General features: G+C 43.4%; 1 protein-coding gene across 1 annotated transcript in view; it reads left to right on the top strand.

Annotated features, from left to right (window-relative positions):
• Nucleotides 1-18,758, top strand: part of CAMKK2 (calcium/calmodulin dependent protein kinase kinase 2) — a 490,619-nt gene that overhangs the window by 232,291 nt on the left and 239,570 nt on the right. Inside the window, exon 3 of the mRNA XM_053701737.1 lies at nucleotides 18,044-18,091. Within this exon, the coding sequence (XP_053557712.1) occupies nucleotides 18,044-18,091 (48 nt within the window). The remainder of the gene's footprint in view (nucleotides 1-18,043; nucleotides 18,092-18,758) is intronic.

Genomic DNA, 18,758 nt, shown 5'->3' with positions numbered 1-18,758 from the left:
TTACCTGATAAATTCCTTTCTTCTGTTGTGTGATCAGTCCACGGCCCGCCCTGTTTTTTAAGGCAGGTAAATATTTTTTAAATTATAATCCAGTCACCACTACACCCTTGGCTTCTCCTTTCTCGTTGGTCTTTGGTCGAATGACTGGAGGTGACGTAGAGGGGAGGAGCTATATAGCAACTCTGCTGGGTGAATCCTCTTGCACTTCCTGTAGGGGAGCAGATAATATCCCAGAAGTAATGATGACCCGTGGACTGATCACACAACAGAAGAAAGGAATTTATCAGGTAAGCATAAATTATGTTTTTTTCCACATGGCTGGCTTTATTTTTGCCTAGAAACAGTTTCCTGAGGCTTTCCACTGTTATAGTATAAAAGTTACAGTTGGTGCAGTTAAAATTACAAACTGTGACATTCAGCTTCCCTCAGCAGTCCCCTGCATGCTATAGGACATCTCTGAAGGGCTCAAAAGGCTTCAAAAGTAGGAGCTGTGGCAGTTGTTATGACTGTTTAAAAAACATATTTTTCGTTTTGTTAATCTGTTTTTTGTATTAAGGGGTTAATCATCCATTTGCAAGTGGGTGCAATGCTCTGCTAACTTGTTACATGTTGGCAAAATTTGTTTCTCTTAAAGGCACAGTAACGTTTTTTTATATTGCTTGTTAACTTGATTTAAAGTGTTTTCCAAGCTTGCTAGTCTCATTGCTAGTCTGTATAAACATGTCTGACATAGAGGAAACTCCTTGTTCATTATGTTTAAAAGCCATGGTGGAACCCCATAGGAGAATGTGTACTAAATGTATTGATTTCACTTTAAACAATAAAGATCAGCTGTTATCTTTAAAAGAATTATCACCAGAGGATTCTGACGAGGGGGAAGTTATGCCGACTAACTCTCCCCACGTGTCGGACCCTTTGACTCCCGCTCAAGGGACTCACGCTAAAATGGCGCCAAGTACATCAAAGACGCCCATAGCGATTACTTTGCAGGACATGGCGGCAGTCATGGATAATACCCTGTCAGCGGTATTAGCCAGACTGCCTGAATTCAGAGGAAAGCGCGATAGCTCTGGGGTTAGACGTAATACAGAGCGTGCAGATGTTTTAAGGCCCATGTCTGATACTGCGTCACAATATGCAGAAGCTGAGGAAGAGCTTCAGTCTGTGGGTGACGTCTCTGACTCTGGGAAACCTGATTCAGATATGTCTACTTTTAAATTTAAGCTTGAGAACCTCCGGGTGTTGCTTGGAGAGGTTTTAGCTGCTCTGAATGACTGTAACACAATTGCAGTGCCAGAGAAATTGTGTAGACTGGATAAATACTACACGGTGCCGGTGTGTACTGACGTTTTTCCAATACCTAAAAGGTTTACAGAAATTATTACTAAGGAGTGGGACAGACCCTGTGTGACGTTTTCCCCCCCTCCTATTTTTAGAAAAATGTTTCCAATAGACGCCACCACACGGGACTTATGGCAGACGGTCCCTAAGGTGGAGGGAGCAGTTTCTACTTTAGCAAAGCGTACCACTATCCCTGTCGAGGACAGTTGTGCTTTTTCAGATCCAATGGATAAAAAATTAGAAGGTTACCTTAAGAAAATGTTTATTCAACAAGGTTTTATCCTGCAGCCCCTTGCATGCATTGCTCCTGTCACTGCTGCTGCGGCGTTCTGGTTTGAGTCTCTGGAAGAGGCCTTTCAGACAGCTACTCCATTGACTGAAATACTTGACAAGCTTAGAACACTTAAGCTAGCTAATTCTTTTGTTTCTGATGCCATTGTTCATTTGACTAAACTAACGGCTAAGAATTCTGGATTCGCCATCCAGGCGCGTAGGGCGCTATGGCTTAAATCTTGGTCAGCTGACGTGACTTCAAAGTCTAAATTACTTAACATTCCCTTCAAGGGGCAGACCCTACTCGGGCCTGGTTTGAAGGAAATTATTGCTGACATTACTGGAGGTAAGGGTCATACCCTTCCTCAGGACAGGGCCAAATCAAGGGCCAAACAGTCTAATTTTTGTGCCTTTCGAAACTTCAAGGCAGGTGCAGCATCAACTTCCTCTGCTACAAAACAAGAGGGAACTTTTGCGCAATCCAAGCCGGCCTGGAAATCTAACCAGGCCTGGAGCAAAGGCAAGCAGGCCAGAAAGCCTGCTGCTGCCTCTAAGACAGCATGAAGGAACGGCCCCCTATCCGGCAACGGATCTAATAGGGGGCAGACTTTCTCTCTTCGCCCAGGCGTGGGCAAGAGATGTTCAGGATCCCTGGGCGTTGGAAATCATATCTCAGGGATATCTTCTGGACTTTAAAGCTTCCCCCCCACAAGGGAGATTTCACCTTTCGAGATTATCTGTAAACCAGATAAAGAAAGAGGCATTCTTACGCTGTGTGCAAGACCTCCTAATAATGGGAGCGATCCATGCAGTGCCACAGATGGAACAAGGACAGGGATTTTATTCAAATCTGTTTGTGGTTCCCAAAAAAGAGGGAACCTTCAGACCAATTTTGGATCTAAAGATCTTAAACAAATTCCTCAGAGTTCCATCGTTCAAAATGGAAACTATTCGGACAATCCTACCTATGATCCAGGAGGGTCAGTACATGACCACAGTGGATTTGAAGGATGCTTACCTTCACATACCGATTCACAAAGATCATCATCGGTTCCTAAGGTTTGCCTTTCTAGACAGGCATTACCAGTTTGTGGCTCTTCCCTTCGGGTTAGCTGCAGCCCCAAGAATTTTTACAAAGGTTCTGGGGTCTCTTCTGGCGGTCCTAAGACCACGGGACATAGCAGTGGCCCCTTATCTAGACGACATCCTGATACAGGCGTCAAACTTCCAAATTGCCAAATCTCATACGGACATAGTGTTGGCAAAGAGTTCTCTATCACCCCTCACAAGGGTTTCCTTCCTAGGAACTCTGATAGATTCTGTAGAAATGAAAATTTACCTGACGGAGTCCAGGTTATCAAAGCTTCTAAATTCCTGCCGTGTTCTTCACTACATTCCGCGCCCTTCTGTGTCTCAGTGCATGGAAGTGATCGGCTTAATGGTAGCGGCGATGGACATAGTGCCATTTGCGCGCCTACATCTCAGACCGCTGCAATTATGCATGCTCAGTCAGTGGAATGGGGATTACACAGATTTGTCCCCTCTGCTAAATCTGGATCAAGAGACCAGAGATTCTCTTCTCTGGTGGCTATCTCTGATCCATCTGTCCAAAGGTATGACCTTTCGCAGGCCAGATTGGACAATTGTAACAACAGATGCCAGCCTTCTAGGTTGGGGTGCAGTCTGGAATTCCCTGAAGGCTCAGGGATCGTGGACTCAGGAGGAGAAACTCCTCCCAATAAATATTCTGGAGTTAAGAGCAATATTCAATGCTCTTCTATCTTGGCCTCAGTTAGCAACCCTGAGGTTCATCAGATTTCAGTCGGACAACATCACGACTGTGGCTTACATCATCCATCAAGGGGGGACCAGGAGCTCCCTAGCGATGTTAGAAGTCTCCAAGATAATTCGCTGGGCAGAGACTCACTCTTGCCATCTATCAGCGATCCATATCCCAGGTGTAGAGAACTGGGAGGCGGATTTTCTAAGTCGTCAGACTTTTAATCCGGGGGAGTGGGAACTCCATCCGGAGGGGTTCGCTCAATTGGTTCATCGTTGGGGCACACCAGAATTAGATCTCATGGCGTCTCGCCAGAACGCCAAGCTTCCTTGTTACGGATCCAGGTCCAGGGACCCAGAAGCGACGCTGATAGATGCTCTAGCAGCACCGTGGTTCTTCAACCTGGCTTATGTGTTTCCACCGTTTCCTCTGCTCCCTCGACTGATTGCCAAAATCAAACAGGAGAGAGCATCGGTGATCTTGATCGCGCCTGCGTGGCCACGCAGGACTTGGTATGCAGACCTGGTGGACATGCCATCTTTCCACCTTGGCCTCTGCCTCTGAGATAAGACCTTCTACTACAAGGTCCTTTCAATCATCCAAATCTAATTTCTCTGAGACTGACTGCCTGGAGATTGAACGCTTGATTTCTTCTGTTAAGTGTGATCAGTCCACGGGTCATCATTACTTCTGGGATATTACTCCTCCCCAACAGGAAGTGCAAGAGGATTCACCCAGCAGAGCTGCATATAGCTCCTCCCCTCTACGTCACTCCCAGTCATTCTCTTGCACCCAACGACTAGATAGGATATGTGAGAGGACTATGGTGATTTTATTTAGTTTTATTTCTTCAATCAAAAGTTTGTTATTTTTTAATAGCACCGGAGTGTGTTATTCCTTCTCTGGTGGAGTTTGAAGAAGAATCTACCAGAGTTTTTACTATGATTTTAGCCGGAGTTGTTAAGATCATATTGCTGTTTCTCGGCCATCTGAGGAGAGGTAAACTTCAGATCAGGGGACAGCGGGCAGTTTAATCTGAAAAGAGGTATGTAGCAGTTTTTATTTTCTGACAATGGAATTGATGAGAAAATCCTGCCATACCGACATAATATCATGTATGTATATTTAACATTTGAGTATTCTGGGGAATGGTACTTCACTGGAATTACACTGTGTATATAAGACTTTAGCCTAATTGCAAAGCAACAGGTTTTTTAATAACTCTTAATTTATGTTAAACGTTTTTGCTGGAATGTAAAATCGTTTCCATTTTCTGAGGTACTGGGTGAATAAAATGTTTGGGCACTATTTTTCCACTTGGCAGTTGCTTGATCTAATTATGACAGTTTACTGATCTCTCTCACTGTTGTGTGTGAGGGGGAGGGACCTTTTTTTGGCGCTTTTGCTACGCATCAAAAATTTCAGCCAGAAGCTCATTGTTTTTTCCTGCATGTTCCGGGTTATCTCTACAGAACTCAGGGGTCTTCAAAGCTTGTTTGAGGGAAGTAATCTAACAGAGCTGTGAGATTATAGTTGACTGTGATAAAAAACGTTTATTCTTTAACTTTTTTATGCCATCAGGGTTAGTTTTTCTTTGCTAATGGGAACAAACCTTTGCTAACTTGTGTTTTGTTTTTCAAAGTTTATTGATTTCAACTGTTATATATCTTGCAGTGCTTCTTAAAGCACAGTACGTTTTTTTCATTGTGTTTTACTTGAATAATATTTCCAAGTTGCAAGTTTATTTGCTAGTGTGTTAAACATGTCTGATTCAGAGGACGAGACCTGTACTATTTGTGCCAACGCCAAAGTGGAGCCCAATAGAAATTTATGTACTAACTGTATTGATGCTACTTTAAATAAAAGTCAATCTGTACAAATTGAACAAATTTCACCAAACAACGAGGGGAGAGTTATGCCGACTAACTCGCCTCACGTGACAGTACCTGCATCTCCCGCTCGGGAGGTGCGCGATATGGTGGCGCCCAGTACATCTGGGCGGCCATTACAAATAACATTACAAGATATGGCTACTGTTATGACTGAGGTTTTGGCTAAATTACCAGAACTAAGAGGCAAGCGTGATCACTCTGGGGTGAGAACAGAGTGCGCTGATAATGCTAGGGCCATGTCAGATACTGCGTCACAATTGCAGAACATGAGGACGGAGAGCTTCATTCTGCGGCTGACGGTTCTGATCCAAACAGATTGGATTCAGATATTTCAAATTTTAAATTTAAGCTGGAAAACCTCCGTGTATTACTAGGGGAGGTGTTAGCGGCCCTGAATGATTGTAACACAGTTGCAATACCAGAGAAAATGTGTAGGTTGGATAAATATTTTGCTGTACCAACAAGTACTGACGTTTTTCCTATACCTAAGAGACTAAACAAGGCTGGAGACCTAACCAGTCCTGGAACAAGGGCAAGCAGGCCAGGAAACCTGCTGCTGCCCCTAAAACAGCATGAATTGAGGGCCCCCGATCCGGGATCGGATCTAGTGGGGGGCAGACTTTCTCTCTTCGCCCAGGCTTGGGCAAGAGATGTCCAGGATCCCTGGGCGCTAGAGATAATATCTCAGGGATACCTTCTGGACTTCAAATACTCTCCTCCAAGAGAGAGATTTCATCTGTCAAGGTTGTCAACAAACCAAACAAAGAAAGAAGCGTTTCTACGCTGCATACAAGAACTATTGTTAATGGGAGTAATCCATCCAGTTCCACGGTCGGAACAGGGACGGGGGTTTTACTCAAATCTGTTTGTGGTTCCCAAAAAAGAGGGAACTTTCAGACCAATCCTGGATTTAAAGATCCTAAACAAATTCCTAAGAGTTCCATCATTCAAAATGGAGACTATTCGGACAATTTTACCCATGATCCAAGAAGGTCAGTACATGACCACAGTGGATTTAAAGGATGCTTACCTTCACATACCGATTCACAAAGATCATTACCGGTATCTAAGGTTTGCCTTTCTAGACAGGCATTACCAGTTTGTAGCTCTTCCATTCGGATTGGCTACAGCTCCAAGAATCTTCACAAAGGTTCTAGGTGCTCTTCTGGCGGTACTAAGACCGCGGGGAATTTCGGTAGCTCCGTACCTAGACGACATTCTGATACAAGCTTCAAGCTTTCAAACTGCCAAGTCTCATACAGAGTTAGTACTGGCTTTTCTAAGGTCACATGGATGGAAGGTGAACGAAAAGAAAAGTTCACTCCTTCCACTCACAAGAGTTCCCTTCCTGGGGACTCTTATAGATTCTGTAGAAATAAAGATTTACCTGACAGATGACAGGTTAACAAGACTTCAAAGTGCTTGCCGCACCCTTCATTCCATTCAACACCCGTCAGTGGCTCAATGCATGGAGGTAATCGGCTTAATAGTAGCGGCAATGGACATAGTGCCATTTGCTCGCTTACACCTCAGACCACTGCAACTATGCATGCTAAGTCAGTGGAATGGGGATTACTCAGACTTGTCCCCTTCTCTGAATCTGGATCAAGAGACCAGAAATTCTCTTCTATGGTGGCTTTCTCGGCCACATCTGTCCAGGGGGATGCCATTCAGCAGACCAGACTGGACAATTGTAACAACAGACGCCAGCCTTCTAGGTTGGGGTGCCGTCTGGAATTCTCTGAAGGCTCAGGGACAATGGAGTCAGGAGGAGAGTCTCCTGCCAATAAACATTCTGGAATTGAGAGCAGTTCTCAATGCCCTCCTGGCTTGGCCCCAGTTGACAACTCGGGGGTTCATCAGGTTTCAGTCGGACAACATCACGACTGTAGCTTACATCAACCATCAGGGAGGGACAAGGAGCTCCCTAGCAATGATGGAAGTATCAAAGATAATTCGCTGGGCAGAGTCTCACTCTTGCCACCTGTCAGCAATCCACATCCCGGGAGTGGAGAACTGGGAGGCGGATTTCTTAAGTCGTCAGACTTTTCATCCGGGGGAGTGGGAACTTCATCCGGAGGTCTTTGCCCAAATACTTCGACGTTGGGGCAAACCAGAGATAGATCTCATGGCGTCTCGACAGAATGCCAAGCTTCCTCGTTACGGGTCCAGATCCAGGGATCCAGGAGCAGTCCTAATAGATGCCCTGACAGCACCTTGGGACTTCACGATGGCTTATGTGTTTCCACCCTTCCCGATGCTTCCTCGATTGATTGCCAGAATCAAACAGGAGAGAGCATCAGTGATTCTAATAGCACCTGCATGGCCACGCAGGACTTGGTATGCAGACCTGGTGGACATGTCATCCTGTCCACCTTGGTCTCTACCTCTGAAACAGGATCTCCTGATACAGGGTCCTTTCAAACATCAAAATCTAACTTCTCTGAAGCTGACTGCTTGGAAATTGAACGTTTGATTTTATCAAGACGTGGGTTTTCTGAGTCAGTTATTGACACCTTAATACAGGCTAGGAAGCCTGTTACCAGAAAGATTTACCATAAGATATGGCGTAAATACCTATATTGGTGTGAATCCAAAGGTTACTCTTGGAGTAAGGTTAGGATTCCTAGGATATTGTCTTTTCTACAAGAAGGTTTAGAAAAGGGTTTATCTGCTAGTTCATTAAGGGGACAGATCTCAGCTCTGTCCATTCTGTTACACAAACGTCTGTCAGAAGTGCCAGACGTTCAGGCTTTTTGTCAGGCTTCGGCCAGGATTAAGCCTGTGTTTAAAACTGTTGCTCCGCCATGGAGTTTAAACCTTGTTCTTAACGTTTTACAGGGTGTTCCGTTTGAACCCCTCCATTCCATTGATATAAAGTTGTTGTCTTGGAAAGTTCTATTTTTAATGGCTATTTCCTCGGCTCGAAGAGTCTCTGAGTTATCAGCCTTACATTGTGATTCTCCTTATTTGATTTTTCATTCGGATAAGGTAGTTCTGCGCACTAAACCTGGGTTCTTACCTAAGGTAGTCACTAACAGGAATATCAATCAAGAGATTGTTGTTCCTTCTTTGTGTCCAAATCCTTCTTCGAAGAAGGAACGTCTTCTGCACAATCTGGATGTAGTTCGTGCCCTAAAGTTTTACTTACAGGCAACTAAGGAATTTCGACAAACGTCTTCCCTGTTTGTCGTTTACTCTGGTCAGAGGAGAGGTCAAAAGGCTTCTGCTACCTCTCTTTCTTTTTGGCTTCGTAGCATAATTCGTTTAGCCTATGAGACTGCTGGACAGCAGCCTCCTGAAAGAATTACAGCTCATTCTACTAGAGCTGTGGCTTCCACTTGGGCCTTTAAGAATGAGGCCTCTGTTGAACAGATTTGCAAGGCTGCAACTTGGTCTTCGCTTCATACTTTTTCCAAATTTTCCAAATTTGACACTTTTGCTTCCTCGGAGGCTATTTTTGGGAGAAAGGTTCTTCAGGCAGTGGTTCCTTCTGTATAAAGAGCCTGATCACACTTAACAGAAGAAAACATAATTTATGCTTACCTGATAAATTCCTTTCTTCTGTAGTGTGATCAGTCCACGGCCCGCCCTGTTTTTTAAGGCAGGTAAATATTTTTTAAATTATACTCCAGTCACCACTACACCCTTGGTTTCTCCTTTCTCGTTGGTCCTTGGTCGAATGACTGGGAGTGACGTAGAGGGGAGGAGCTATATGCAGCTCTGCTGGGTGAATCCTCTTGCACTTCCTGTTGGGGAGGAGTAATATCCCAGAAGTAATGATGACCCGTGGACTGATCACACTACAGAAGAAAGGAATTTATCAGGTAAGCATAAATTATGTTTTTATCAAGGCGTGGCTTCTCCGAGTCAGTCATTGATACCTTAATACAGGCACGAAAGCCTGTAACCAGGAAAATCTACCATAAGATATGGTGCAAATATCTTCATTGGTGTGAATCCAAGAATTACTCATGGAGTAAGGTTAGGATTCCTAGGATATTGTCCTTTCTCCAAGAGGGTTTGGATAAAGGATTATCAGCTAGTTCTTTAAAGGGACAGATTTCTGCTCTGTCTATCCTTTTGCACAAGCATCTGGCAGAGGTTCCAGACGTCCAGGCATTTTGTCAGGCTTTGGTTAGAATTAAGCCTGTGTTTAAACCTGTTGCTCCTCCATGGAGCTTAAACTTGGTTCTTAAGGTTCTTCAAGGAGTTCCGTTTGAACCCCTTCATTCCATTGATATCAAACTTTTATCTTGGAAAGTTCTGTTTTTGATGGCTATTTCCTCGGCTTTTAGAGTCTCTGAGTTATCAGCTTTACAATGTGATTCTCCTTATCTGATTTTCCATACAGATAAAGTAGTTCTGTGTACAAAACCTGAGTTTTTACCTAAGGTAGTTTCCAACAAGAATATCAATCAAGAGATTGTTGTTCCATCATTGTGTCCTAATCCTTCTTCAAAGAAGGAACGTCTTTTACATAATTTGGACGTAGTCCGTGCTTTAAAGTTTTACTTACAAGCGACTAAAGATTTTCGTCAAACATCTTCCCTGTTTGTTGTTTACTCTGGACAGAGGAGAGGTCAAAAGGCTTCGGCAACCTCTCTTTCTTTTTTGCTTCGGAGCGTAATACGCTTAGCCTATGAGACTGCTGGACAGCAGCCCCCTGAAAGGATTACAGCTCATTCTACTAGAGCTGTGGCTTCCACCTGGGCCTTTAAAAATGAGGCTTCTGTTGAACAGATTTGCAAAGCGGCGACTTGGTCTTCGCTTCATACCTTTTCAAAATTTTACAAATTTGATACTTTTGCTTCTTCGGAGGCTATTTTTGGGAGAAAGGTTCTTCAGGCAGTGGTCCCTTCCGTTTAAGTACCTGCCTTGTCCCTCCCTTCATCCGTGTGCTTTAGCTTTGGTATTGGTATCCCACAAGTAATGGATGATCCGTGGACTGGATACACCTAACAAGAGAAAACATAATTTATGCTTACCTGATAAATTTATTTCTCTTGTGGTGTATCCAGTCCACGGCCCGCCCTGTCCTTTTAAGGCAGGTCTAAATTTTACACTACAGTCACCACTGCACCCTATGGTTTCTCCTTTCTCGGCTAGTTTCGGTCGAATGACTGGATATGGCAGTTAGGGGAGGAGCTATATAGCAGCTCTGCAACTTCCTGTTGGGAAGGAGAATATCCCACAAGTAATGGATGATCCGTGGACTGGATACACCACAAGAGAAATAAATTTATCAGGTAAGATTCCCTTCAAGGGCCAGACCCTATTCGGGCCTGGTTTGAAGGAAATTATTGCTGACATTACTGGAGGTAAGGGTCATACCCTTCCTCAGGACAGGGCCATATCAAGGGCCAAACAGTCTAATTTTCGTGCCTTTCGAAACTTCAAGGCAGGTGCAGCATCAACTTCCTCTGCTACAAAACAAGAGGGAACTTTTGCGCAATCCAAGCCGGCCTGGAAATCTAACCAGGCCTGGAGCAAAGGCAAGCAGGCCAGAAAGCCTGCTGCTGCCTCTAAGACAGCATGAAGGAACAGCCCCCTATCCGGCAACGGATCTAATAGGGGGCAGACTTTCTCTCTTCGACCAGGCGTGGGCAAGAGATGTTCAGGATCCCTGGGCGTTGGAGATCATATCTCAGGGATATCTTCTGGACTTCAAAGCTTCCCCCCCACAAGGGAGATTTCACCTTTCGAGATTATCTGTAAACCAGATAAAGAAAGAGGCATTCTTACGCTGTGTGCAAGACCTCCTAATAATGGGAGTGATCCATGCAGTTCCACAGATGGAACAAGGACAGGGATGTTATTCAAATCTGTTTGTGGTTCCCAAAAAAGAGGGAACCTTCAGACCAATTTTGGATCTAAAGATCTTAAACGAATTCCTCAGAGTTCCATCGTTCAAAATGGAAACTATTCGGACAATCCTACCTATGATCCAGGAGGGTCAGTACATGACCACAGTGGATTTGAAGGATGCTTACCTTCACATACCGATTCACAAAGATCATCATCGGTTCCTAAGGTTTGCCTTTCTAGACAGGCATTACCAGTTTGTGGCTCTTCCCTTTGGGTTAGCTACAGCCCCAAGAATTTTTACAAAGGTTCTGGGGTCTCTTCTGGCGGTCCTAAGACCACGGGACATAGCACTGGCCCCTTATCTAGACGACATCCTGATACAGGCGTCATACTTCCAAATTGCCAAATCTCATACGGACATAGTGTTGGCATTTCTGAGGTCGCATAGGTGGAAAGTGAACGAGGGAAAGAGTTCTCTATCAGATATGGTGCAAATATCTTCATTGGTGTGAATCCAAGAATTACTCATGGAGTAAGGTTAGGATTCCTAGGATATTGTCCTTTCTCCAAGAGGGTTTGGATAAAGGATTATCAGCTAGTTCTTTAAAGGGACAGATTTCTGCTCTGTCTATCCTTTTGCACAAGCGTCTGGCAGAGGTTCCAGACGTCCAGGCATTTTGTCAGGCTTTGGTTAGAATTAAGCCTGTGTTTAAACCTGTTGCTCCTCCATGGAGCTTAAACTTGGTTCTTAAGGTTCTTCAAGGAGTTCCGTTTGAACCCCTTCATTCCATTGATATCAAACTTTTATCTTGGAAAGTTCTGTTTTTGATGGCTATTTCCTCGGCTTTTAGAGTCTCTGAGTTATCAGCTTTACAATGTGATTCTCCTTATCTGATTTTCCATACAGATAAAGTAGTTCTGCGTACAAAACCTGAGTTTTTACCTAAGGTAGTTTCCAACAAGAATATCAATCAAGAGATTGTTGTTCCATCATTGTGTCCTAATCCTTCTTCAAAGAAGGAACGTCTTTTACATAATTTGGGCGTAGTCCGTGCTTTAAAGTTTTACTTACAAGCGACTAAAGATTTTCGTCAAACATCTTCCCTGTTTGTTGTTTACTCTGGACAGAGGAGAGGTCAAAAGGCTTCGGCAACCTCTCTTTCTTTTTGGCTTCGGAGCGTAATACGCTTAGCCTATGAGACTGCTGGACAGCAGACCCCTGAAAGGATTACAGCTCATTCTACTAGAGCTGTGGCTTCCACCTGGGCCTTTAAAAATGAGGTTTCTGTTGAACAGATTTGCAAAGCGGCGACTTGGTCTTCGCTTCATACCTTTTCAAAATTTTACAAATTTGATACTTTTGCTTCTTCGGAGGCTATTTTTGGGAGAAAGGTTCTTCAGGCAGTGGTCCCTTCCGTTTAAGTACCTGCCTTGTCCCTCCCTTCATCCGTGTGCTTTAGCTTTGGCATTGGTATCCCACAAGTAATGGATGATCCGTGGACTGGATACACCTAACAAGAGAAAACATAATTTATGCTTACCTGATAAGTTTATTTCTCTTGTGGTGTATCCAGTCCACGGCCCGCCCTGTCCTTTTAAGGCAGGTCTAAATTTTAAACTACAGTCACCACTGCACCCTATGGTTTCTCCTTTCTCGGCTAGTTTCGGTCGAATGACTGGATATGGTAGTTAGGGGAGGAGCTATATAGCAGCTCTGCAACTTCCTGTTGGGAAGGAGAATATCCCACAAGTAATGGATGATCCGTGGACTGGATACACCACAAGAGAAATAAATTTATCAGGTAAGCATAAATTATGTTTTCGATCGCCTAACCTAATTTCTGTCCTCCAACTCATTGCTCGACCCCCTGCAATCTGGCTTCCGTCCCCAACACTCAACTGAGACTGCCCTCACCAAGGATACTAACAATCTCCTTTCTGCTAAAAACAAAGGCTGCTACTCTATACTCATCTTACTGGACCTCTCTGCTGCTGTTGACCATCCCCTTCTCCTACAGACTCTCAGCTCTCTTGGGGTCTGTGACACTGCCCTCTCTTGGATTCACTCTTATCTCTCTAACAGATCCTTCTCCGTCTCTTCTGCTGGTGACTCCTCCTCTCTTTTGCCTTTGTCTGTTGGAGTACCTCAAGGCTCTGTCCTGGGTCCTCTACTCTTCTCTATTTACACTTCTTCACTGGGTAAACTTATCAACAGCTATGGCTTCAGCTATCATCTCTATGCTGACGATACCCAGAACTACCTTTCCACCCCTGCACTCTCTCCTTCTGTCAATTCTCACATCAGCGACTGCTTATCTGGCATTTCCTCCTGGATGGCCTCTCACCACCTAAGTATAAACATGTGCAAGACCGAACTACTTCTAATTCCCCCCTCTAACTCTACTCCAGTTTCTAATTTTTCCATCACTGTTGGCGGCACCACTATCTCCCCATCACCCCAATTCCGCTGCCTTGGAGTCACGCTTGACTCAAATCTGTCCTTCATTTCCCACATCCAATTGCTCTCTTCATCCTGCCGCAACCACCTATGCAATATCTCCAAAATTCGTCCGTTTCTAAGTGCTGAAACTACTAAACAGCTAATCCACTCCCTGGTAATTTCCTGACTTGACTACTGTAACAACTTACTAACTGGCCTCCCTCTCTCCCATCTCTCTCCCCTCCAATCCATCCTTAATGCATCTGCCAGACTAATACACCTCTCTCGACGCTCTGTTTCTGCTGCACCTCTCTGTGAGTCCCTTCACTGGTTCCCCATTCACAACAGAGTTAACTTCAAAATTGTCACCCTGACCTACAAAGCCCTCACCAATGCTGCCCCACCCTACCTGTCCTCACTTATCAACAAATACACTCCTGCCCGCCCCCTAAGATCCAACAATGACCTGCTTCTTGCGTCCTCTACCGTCACCTCCTCTCATGCTAGACTACAGGACTTCTCTCGGGCGGCACCAACCCTCTGGAACGCACTTCCTCGTGCTGTCAGACTTGCCCCTAACCTCTCCTCCTTTAAACGTTCCCTAAAGACCTTTCTGTTCAGGGAAGCTTATCACCCGACTTATTAACATACTAACTTCACTTAACTAACAGCTGCCCTCTATCTCCTCACTAATATCATTCTCACCTTTGCAGTCCCCACCTCCTGTTTCCCATCCTACCCATCTAGATTGTAAGTTCCCACAGGAATAGGGCCCTCAATTCCCCCCTGTTTTTGTCTGTAAAATGTTGTCATATTGTTTCTCCATTGTACTGTTATCCTTGTACCCATGGGCAGCGCTGCGGAATCTGTTGACGCTTTATAAATAAAGAATAATAATAATAATAATACTTAACTACCTTACAGCTAACCCCCCCAAACCTATAAGTTATGCCTATCCTAAAACTAAAGTCCCCTTAAAAAAATAAAACCTACTCTAACAATAAAACAATGAAAAGGGCATTTTCTAGGGCATTGCCCTAAAGGGATTTAGCTCTTTTACTTAGGAAAAAAAAAACCTATTCTAAAACAAAAGTAACCGCCCACCCCCCAAATAAAATGCCTAACTTCAAAAACCTACACCAAAAATTGCCCTGACAGGCATTTGGTAGGGCATTCCCCTTAAGAGATAATAGCCCTTTTGGCCATATAAAAATCCAGTTGCCCTGGGAAGGGCATTGTCCTAAAGTGATTAAGCTCTTATGCAAACGAAAATACTATTCATAAAAAAAATCTTCAGTATAAAAAATAAATAACCCTATTCTAATAAAAATTCCTATGTTTAAAAGGATGCCCTTAGCAGGGCCATTTTGTTGGACTTTGCTCCTAGAAGGACATTTGGTAGGGCCTTGATCTAAAGTAACAGCTCTTTTGCCCAATATGAATAATAAAAAAAAAAACCTATTCTAAAAACAAACAAACCCTATCCTACAAGAAAAAAGGTTGCCCTGAAAAGGGCGTTTGGTAGGGCATTGCCTTAAAGCGATTAAAGCTATTTTGCAGAAAAAACCCTAATCCCCCCCTTTTTTAATATGTGTTATTTTGTGTAACTTAGGGATGTTCGGTTATAGGTCTGGGGGGAGTTTAGCCGTTAGTTAAGTAGGGCTAGTTTGCGTTGGGGTGTTGTGGCGGATTAGAGGTTAATACATTAGGGGATGTTTGTGATGGGGGGTTGTGGCGGCTAAGAGGTTAATAGGTTAGGGGGTGTTTGCAATGGGGGGTTGTGGTGTTTTAGAGCTTAATACGTTAGGGGGTGTTTGTAATGGGGGTTATGGCGGTATAGGGGTTAATCGGTTATGAAGTTTATTCTGGTGGGCTATTGGAGGTTTAGAGGTTAAAGGGACACTAAACCCAGAACTTTTCTTTCATGATTCAGACAGAGAATACAATTTTAAACAACTTTCCAATTTACTTCTATTATCCAATTTGCTTAATTTTTTATATATCCTTTATTGAAAAATAGCAATGCACATGGGTGAGCCAATCACATGAGGCATCTATGTGAAGCCACCAATCAGCAGCTACTGAGCATATCTAGATATGCTTTTAAGCAAAGAATATCAAGAGAATGAAGCAAATTAGATAATAGAAGTAAATTAGAAAGTTGTTTAAAATTGCATGCTCTTTCTAAATCATGAAAGAAAAAAATTTGGGTTTCATGTCCCTTTAAGTAGTGTAGGGTTAGTTTGCAGTGGTGGGTTATGTTGGTTTAGGGAGTACACAGGTATATTAATTAGGCTTGGTGCTATAAATTTAAAAAGGATCCTTTACTTTACATCGCCAGTGTCGGTGCTGATGCTGCTTGGAATATTTCAGCAATATTGCCACCCATTGAGATGTATTGTAAAATGTCTCTCAGCGATGCTGCCTTTAAACAGTAATGTTGGCATTTTTTTCACTCGCTTTCTCAACATTGCGTTGGATCCCTTTTGAATCTATCGCCGCCTTGCAGCACTTTTAATCATCAGGGCATTTGTCAGAGGAACTGAACCTAAACTGAGACTTGTTCAAGTCAATAGTAATTGTTACTTTCTAAATACAAAATAATTCTTTTTACTTGTATGTATAAAATTATTCATGAAAAGCCGCCCTGTGATGGTGTTTATACACTGATATGTTCCATTATATTGCCACCCATAAAGGGCATTTTCTAAGCTTGTGGGTGTAAGCTGTGTTATGTGGCTAAAGCCTAGAATACCTGGTTTACAAAGGAAATGGCTTAGTGGAAGTCTAGAACAAGACGTTTTAATATAAGCAATGCAATTTATTGATTCTGGTAGCAATTCACAGGTATTAATCATTTTACATGTGAAACCTTCAGGGCTCATACAGGCCCAGATTACAAGTAGAGTGCTAAATTATTGCGCGCCCACAAACGAGCAAATTTGCCCGCTTTTGGGGGTGAGATAAATAGCCAGCCATTAAAATTGGCTGGTTATTGCTACTGCGAGCTCGTGGTAGCAATTAGCAGTTATAAAATTAACCAGAGATCAGAATTCTGGTTAATTTTATAAATGTCCACCAAATGCCATAAAAATACAGTGTAATATACTTTATTAAAAAATAAAGATAATAGCATCTTTATTTTTTTAATAAAGTAAATACCCTTAGCAGTTTTTGGGGGCTAAAGTTGGCGGCTGTAGGGTAAATCATATACATATATATTTACAATTTGCTGTCATCACTGCTCGACTTACCCCCTTCGCTGTGCTAGTTGTCGTGTCTCATGGCATGATAACGAGGCTCCCATTGGAGCCTATGGAAGTGCGCTCTTGTGAGCGCAATGCTTCCCAGCAATGAGAATGTGAGCTCACGTTCACATTGCGGCTAACTTGTAATACAAGTGCACATTTGTGTGCACCGGTATTACTCAGTGGGGCACAAATTTCGAGAAAGCAATATTTCGCGCTCCACTTGTAATCTAGCCCACAATAGTTAAATGTAACCTAGGTAAAGAGCCAGCCTTTAAAACTAAGCTTCCTGTGAACCAGTTTGTCTAGACCCTACAAGTAGGTGACAATTTAAGATAGTTTGAGAAGACATAGGGGCCCATTTATCAAGCTCCGAATGGAGCTTGTGGGCCTGTGTTTCTGGCGAGTCTTCAGACTCGCCAGTAACACAAGTTATGAAGCAGCGGTCTAAAGACTGCTGCTCCACAACCCTGTCCGCCTGCTCTGATGAGGCGGTCAGGAATCGCCAGAATTCAACCCGATCGAGTATGATCGGGTTGATTGACACCCCCCTGCTGGCGGCCGCGAGTCTGCAGGGGGCGGCGTAGCACCAGCAGCTCTCGTGAGCTGCTGGTGCAATGCTGAATACGGAGAGCGTATTGCTCTCCGCATTCAGCGAGGTCTTGCGAACCTGATCCGCACTGTTGGATCAGGTCCGCAAGACCTTTGATAAATAGACCCCTCAGTGTCTGAGCTTTAGGTTTGTAACATGATAAAGGAAAGTTAATGTTTTTAGAAAGCTCAATCGTTTCAAATAAGGGACATCTGCATTGCTAATGATAAATGTTACAAACATATCTTCAGTATGTTCTATAGGTGCACTGACTTTTTGTGATTTACTGAAATGAACAATGTTTAATATAGTTTTGTATACAAAATGTGTAAGTAATTAGATTCTTGAAAAAAAAATTAAAGGAACATCACTTGAAATTACTGCTATAAATTGTGTTGACATTTTTTTTGCATGATTACTAAGTGTAAGTGTTGTGAAAATACTGGGGGCAGCATTATCAACCTTTACTTAAAAAAAAGATGATTAACTCCAGACATTTTCATATTTCCGAATACAAACTTATACCACTAGTGTCACTGTTATTTAATACAGTATAAAGGTGTTGCTTGCAGCAAGCATATCCAGTTTTATTGATAAATGTATGCTTAACAAGTTCTTAAATATGCATAAATGGGCTGCTTAAAATAATTTCTGGCATCTCTTTTCTAGGACTGTGTCCAGCTGAATCAGTATAGGCTGAAAGATGAAATTGGGAAGGTAAGTGTGACAGATGTGTATATGCATGCATGGGCATCTATCCTTTGCTCTTTCTCACTTTGTGCACAGGAACACAATCATTCTGGAACAGCATAGGACCTTCCCCAAACTGTTGCAACACAAATGTCTAAAGTGTCTTTGAATTGTCTTTGTATCCTGTAGCTGGAACTAAGGGGAGTCCAAACCCTGAAAAACACCCCCAGACAATTATCCCTCCTCCACCAAACTTTACAGTAGGCACTAGGCATTCTGGTAGGAAGTGTCCTCCTTGTATCTGCCAAGATTCTTCCATCAGCTGCCAGTTACTGAAGTGTAATTCATCACTCTAGAGACCATGAGGCCCATTTATCAAGCTCTGTATGGAGCTTGAAGGGCCGTGTTTCCGGCGAGTCTTCAGACTCGCCAGAAACACACGTTATGGACCAGCGGTCTAAAGACCGCTGCTCCATAACCCTGTGTGTCTGCTCTGATGAGGCGGACAGGAATCGCTGGAATTCAAACAGATCGAGTACACCCACTCTTGTGAACTGCTGGTGCAATGTTGGATACGGAGAGCATATTGCTCTCCGCATTCAGCGCTGTCTGTCGGACCTGATCCACACTGTCGGATCAGGTCCAACAGACATTTGGTAAATCGGCCTCCATATTTCCACTGCTTTTGGCATCT

Source organism: Bombina bombina, chromosome 2 (genome assembly GCF_027579735.1).
Source record: "Bombina bombina isolate aBomBom1 chromosome 2, aBomBom1.pri, whole genome shotgun sequence".
In the NCBI taxonomy this organism is placed as follows: Eukaryota; Metazoa; Chordata; class Amphibia; order Anura; family Bombinatoridae; genus Bombina; species Bombina bombina.
The sequence above is the reverse complement of the archived record's forward strand: the minus strand, read 5'-3'. Positions and strand labels throughout refer to the sequence as shown.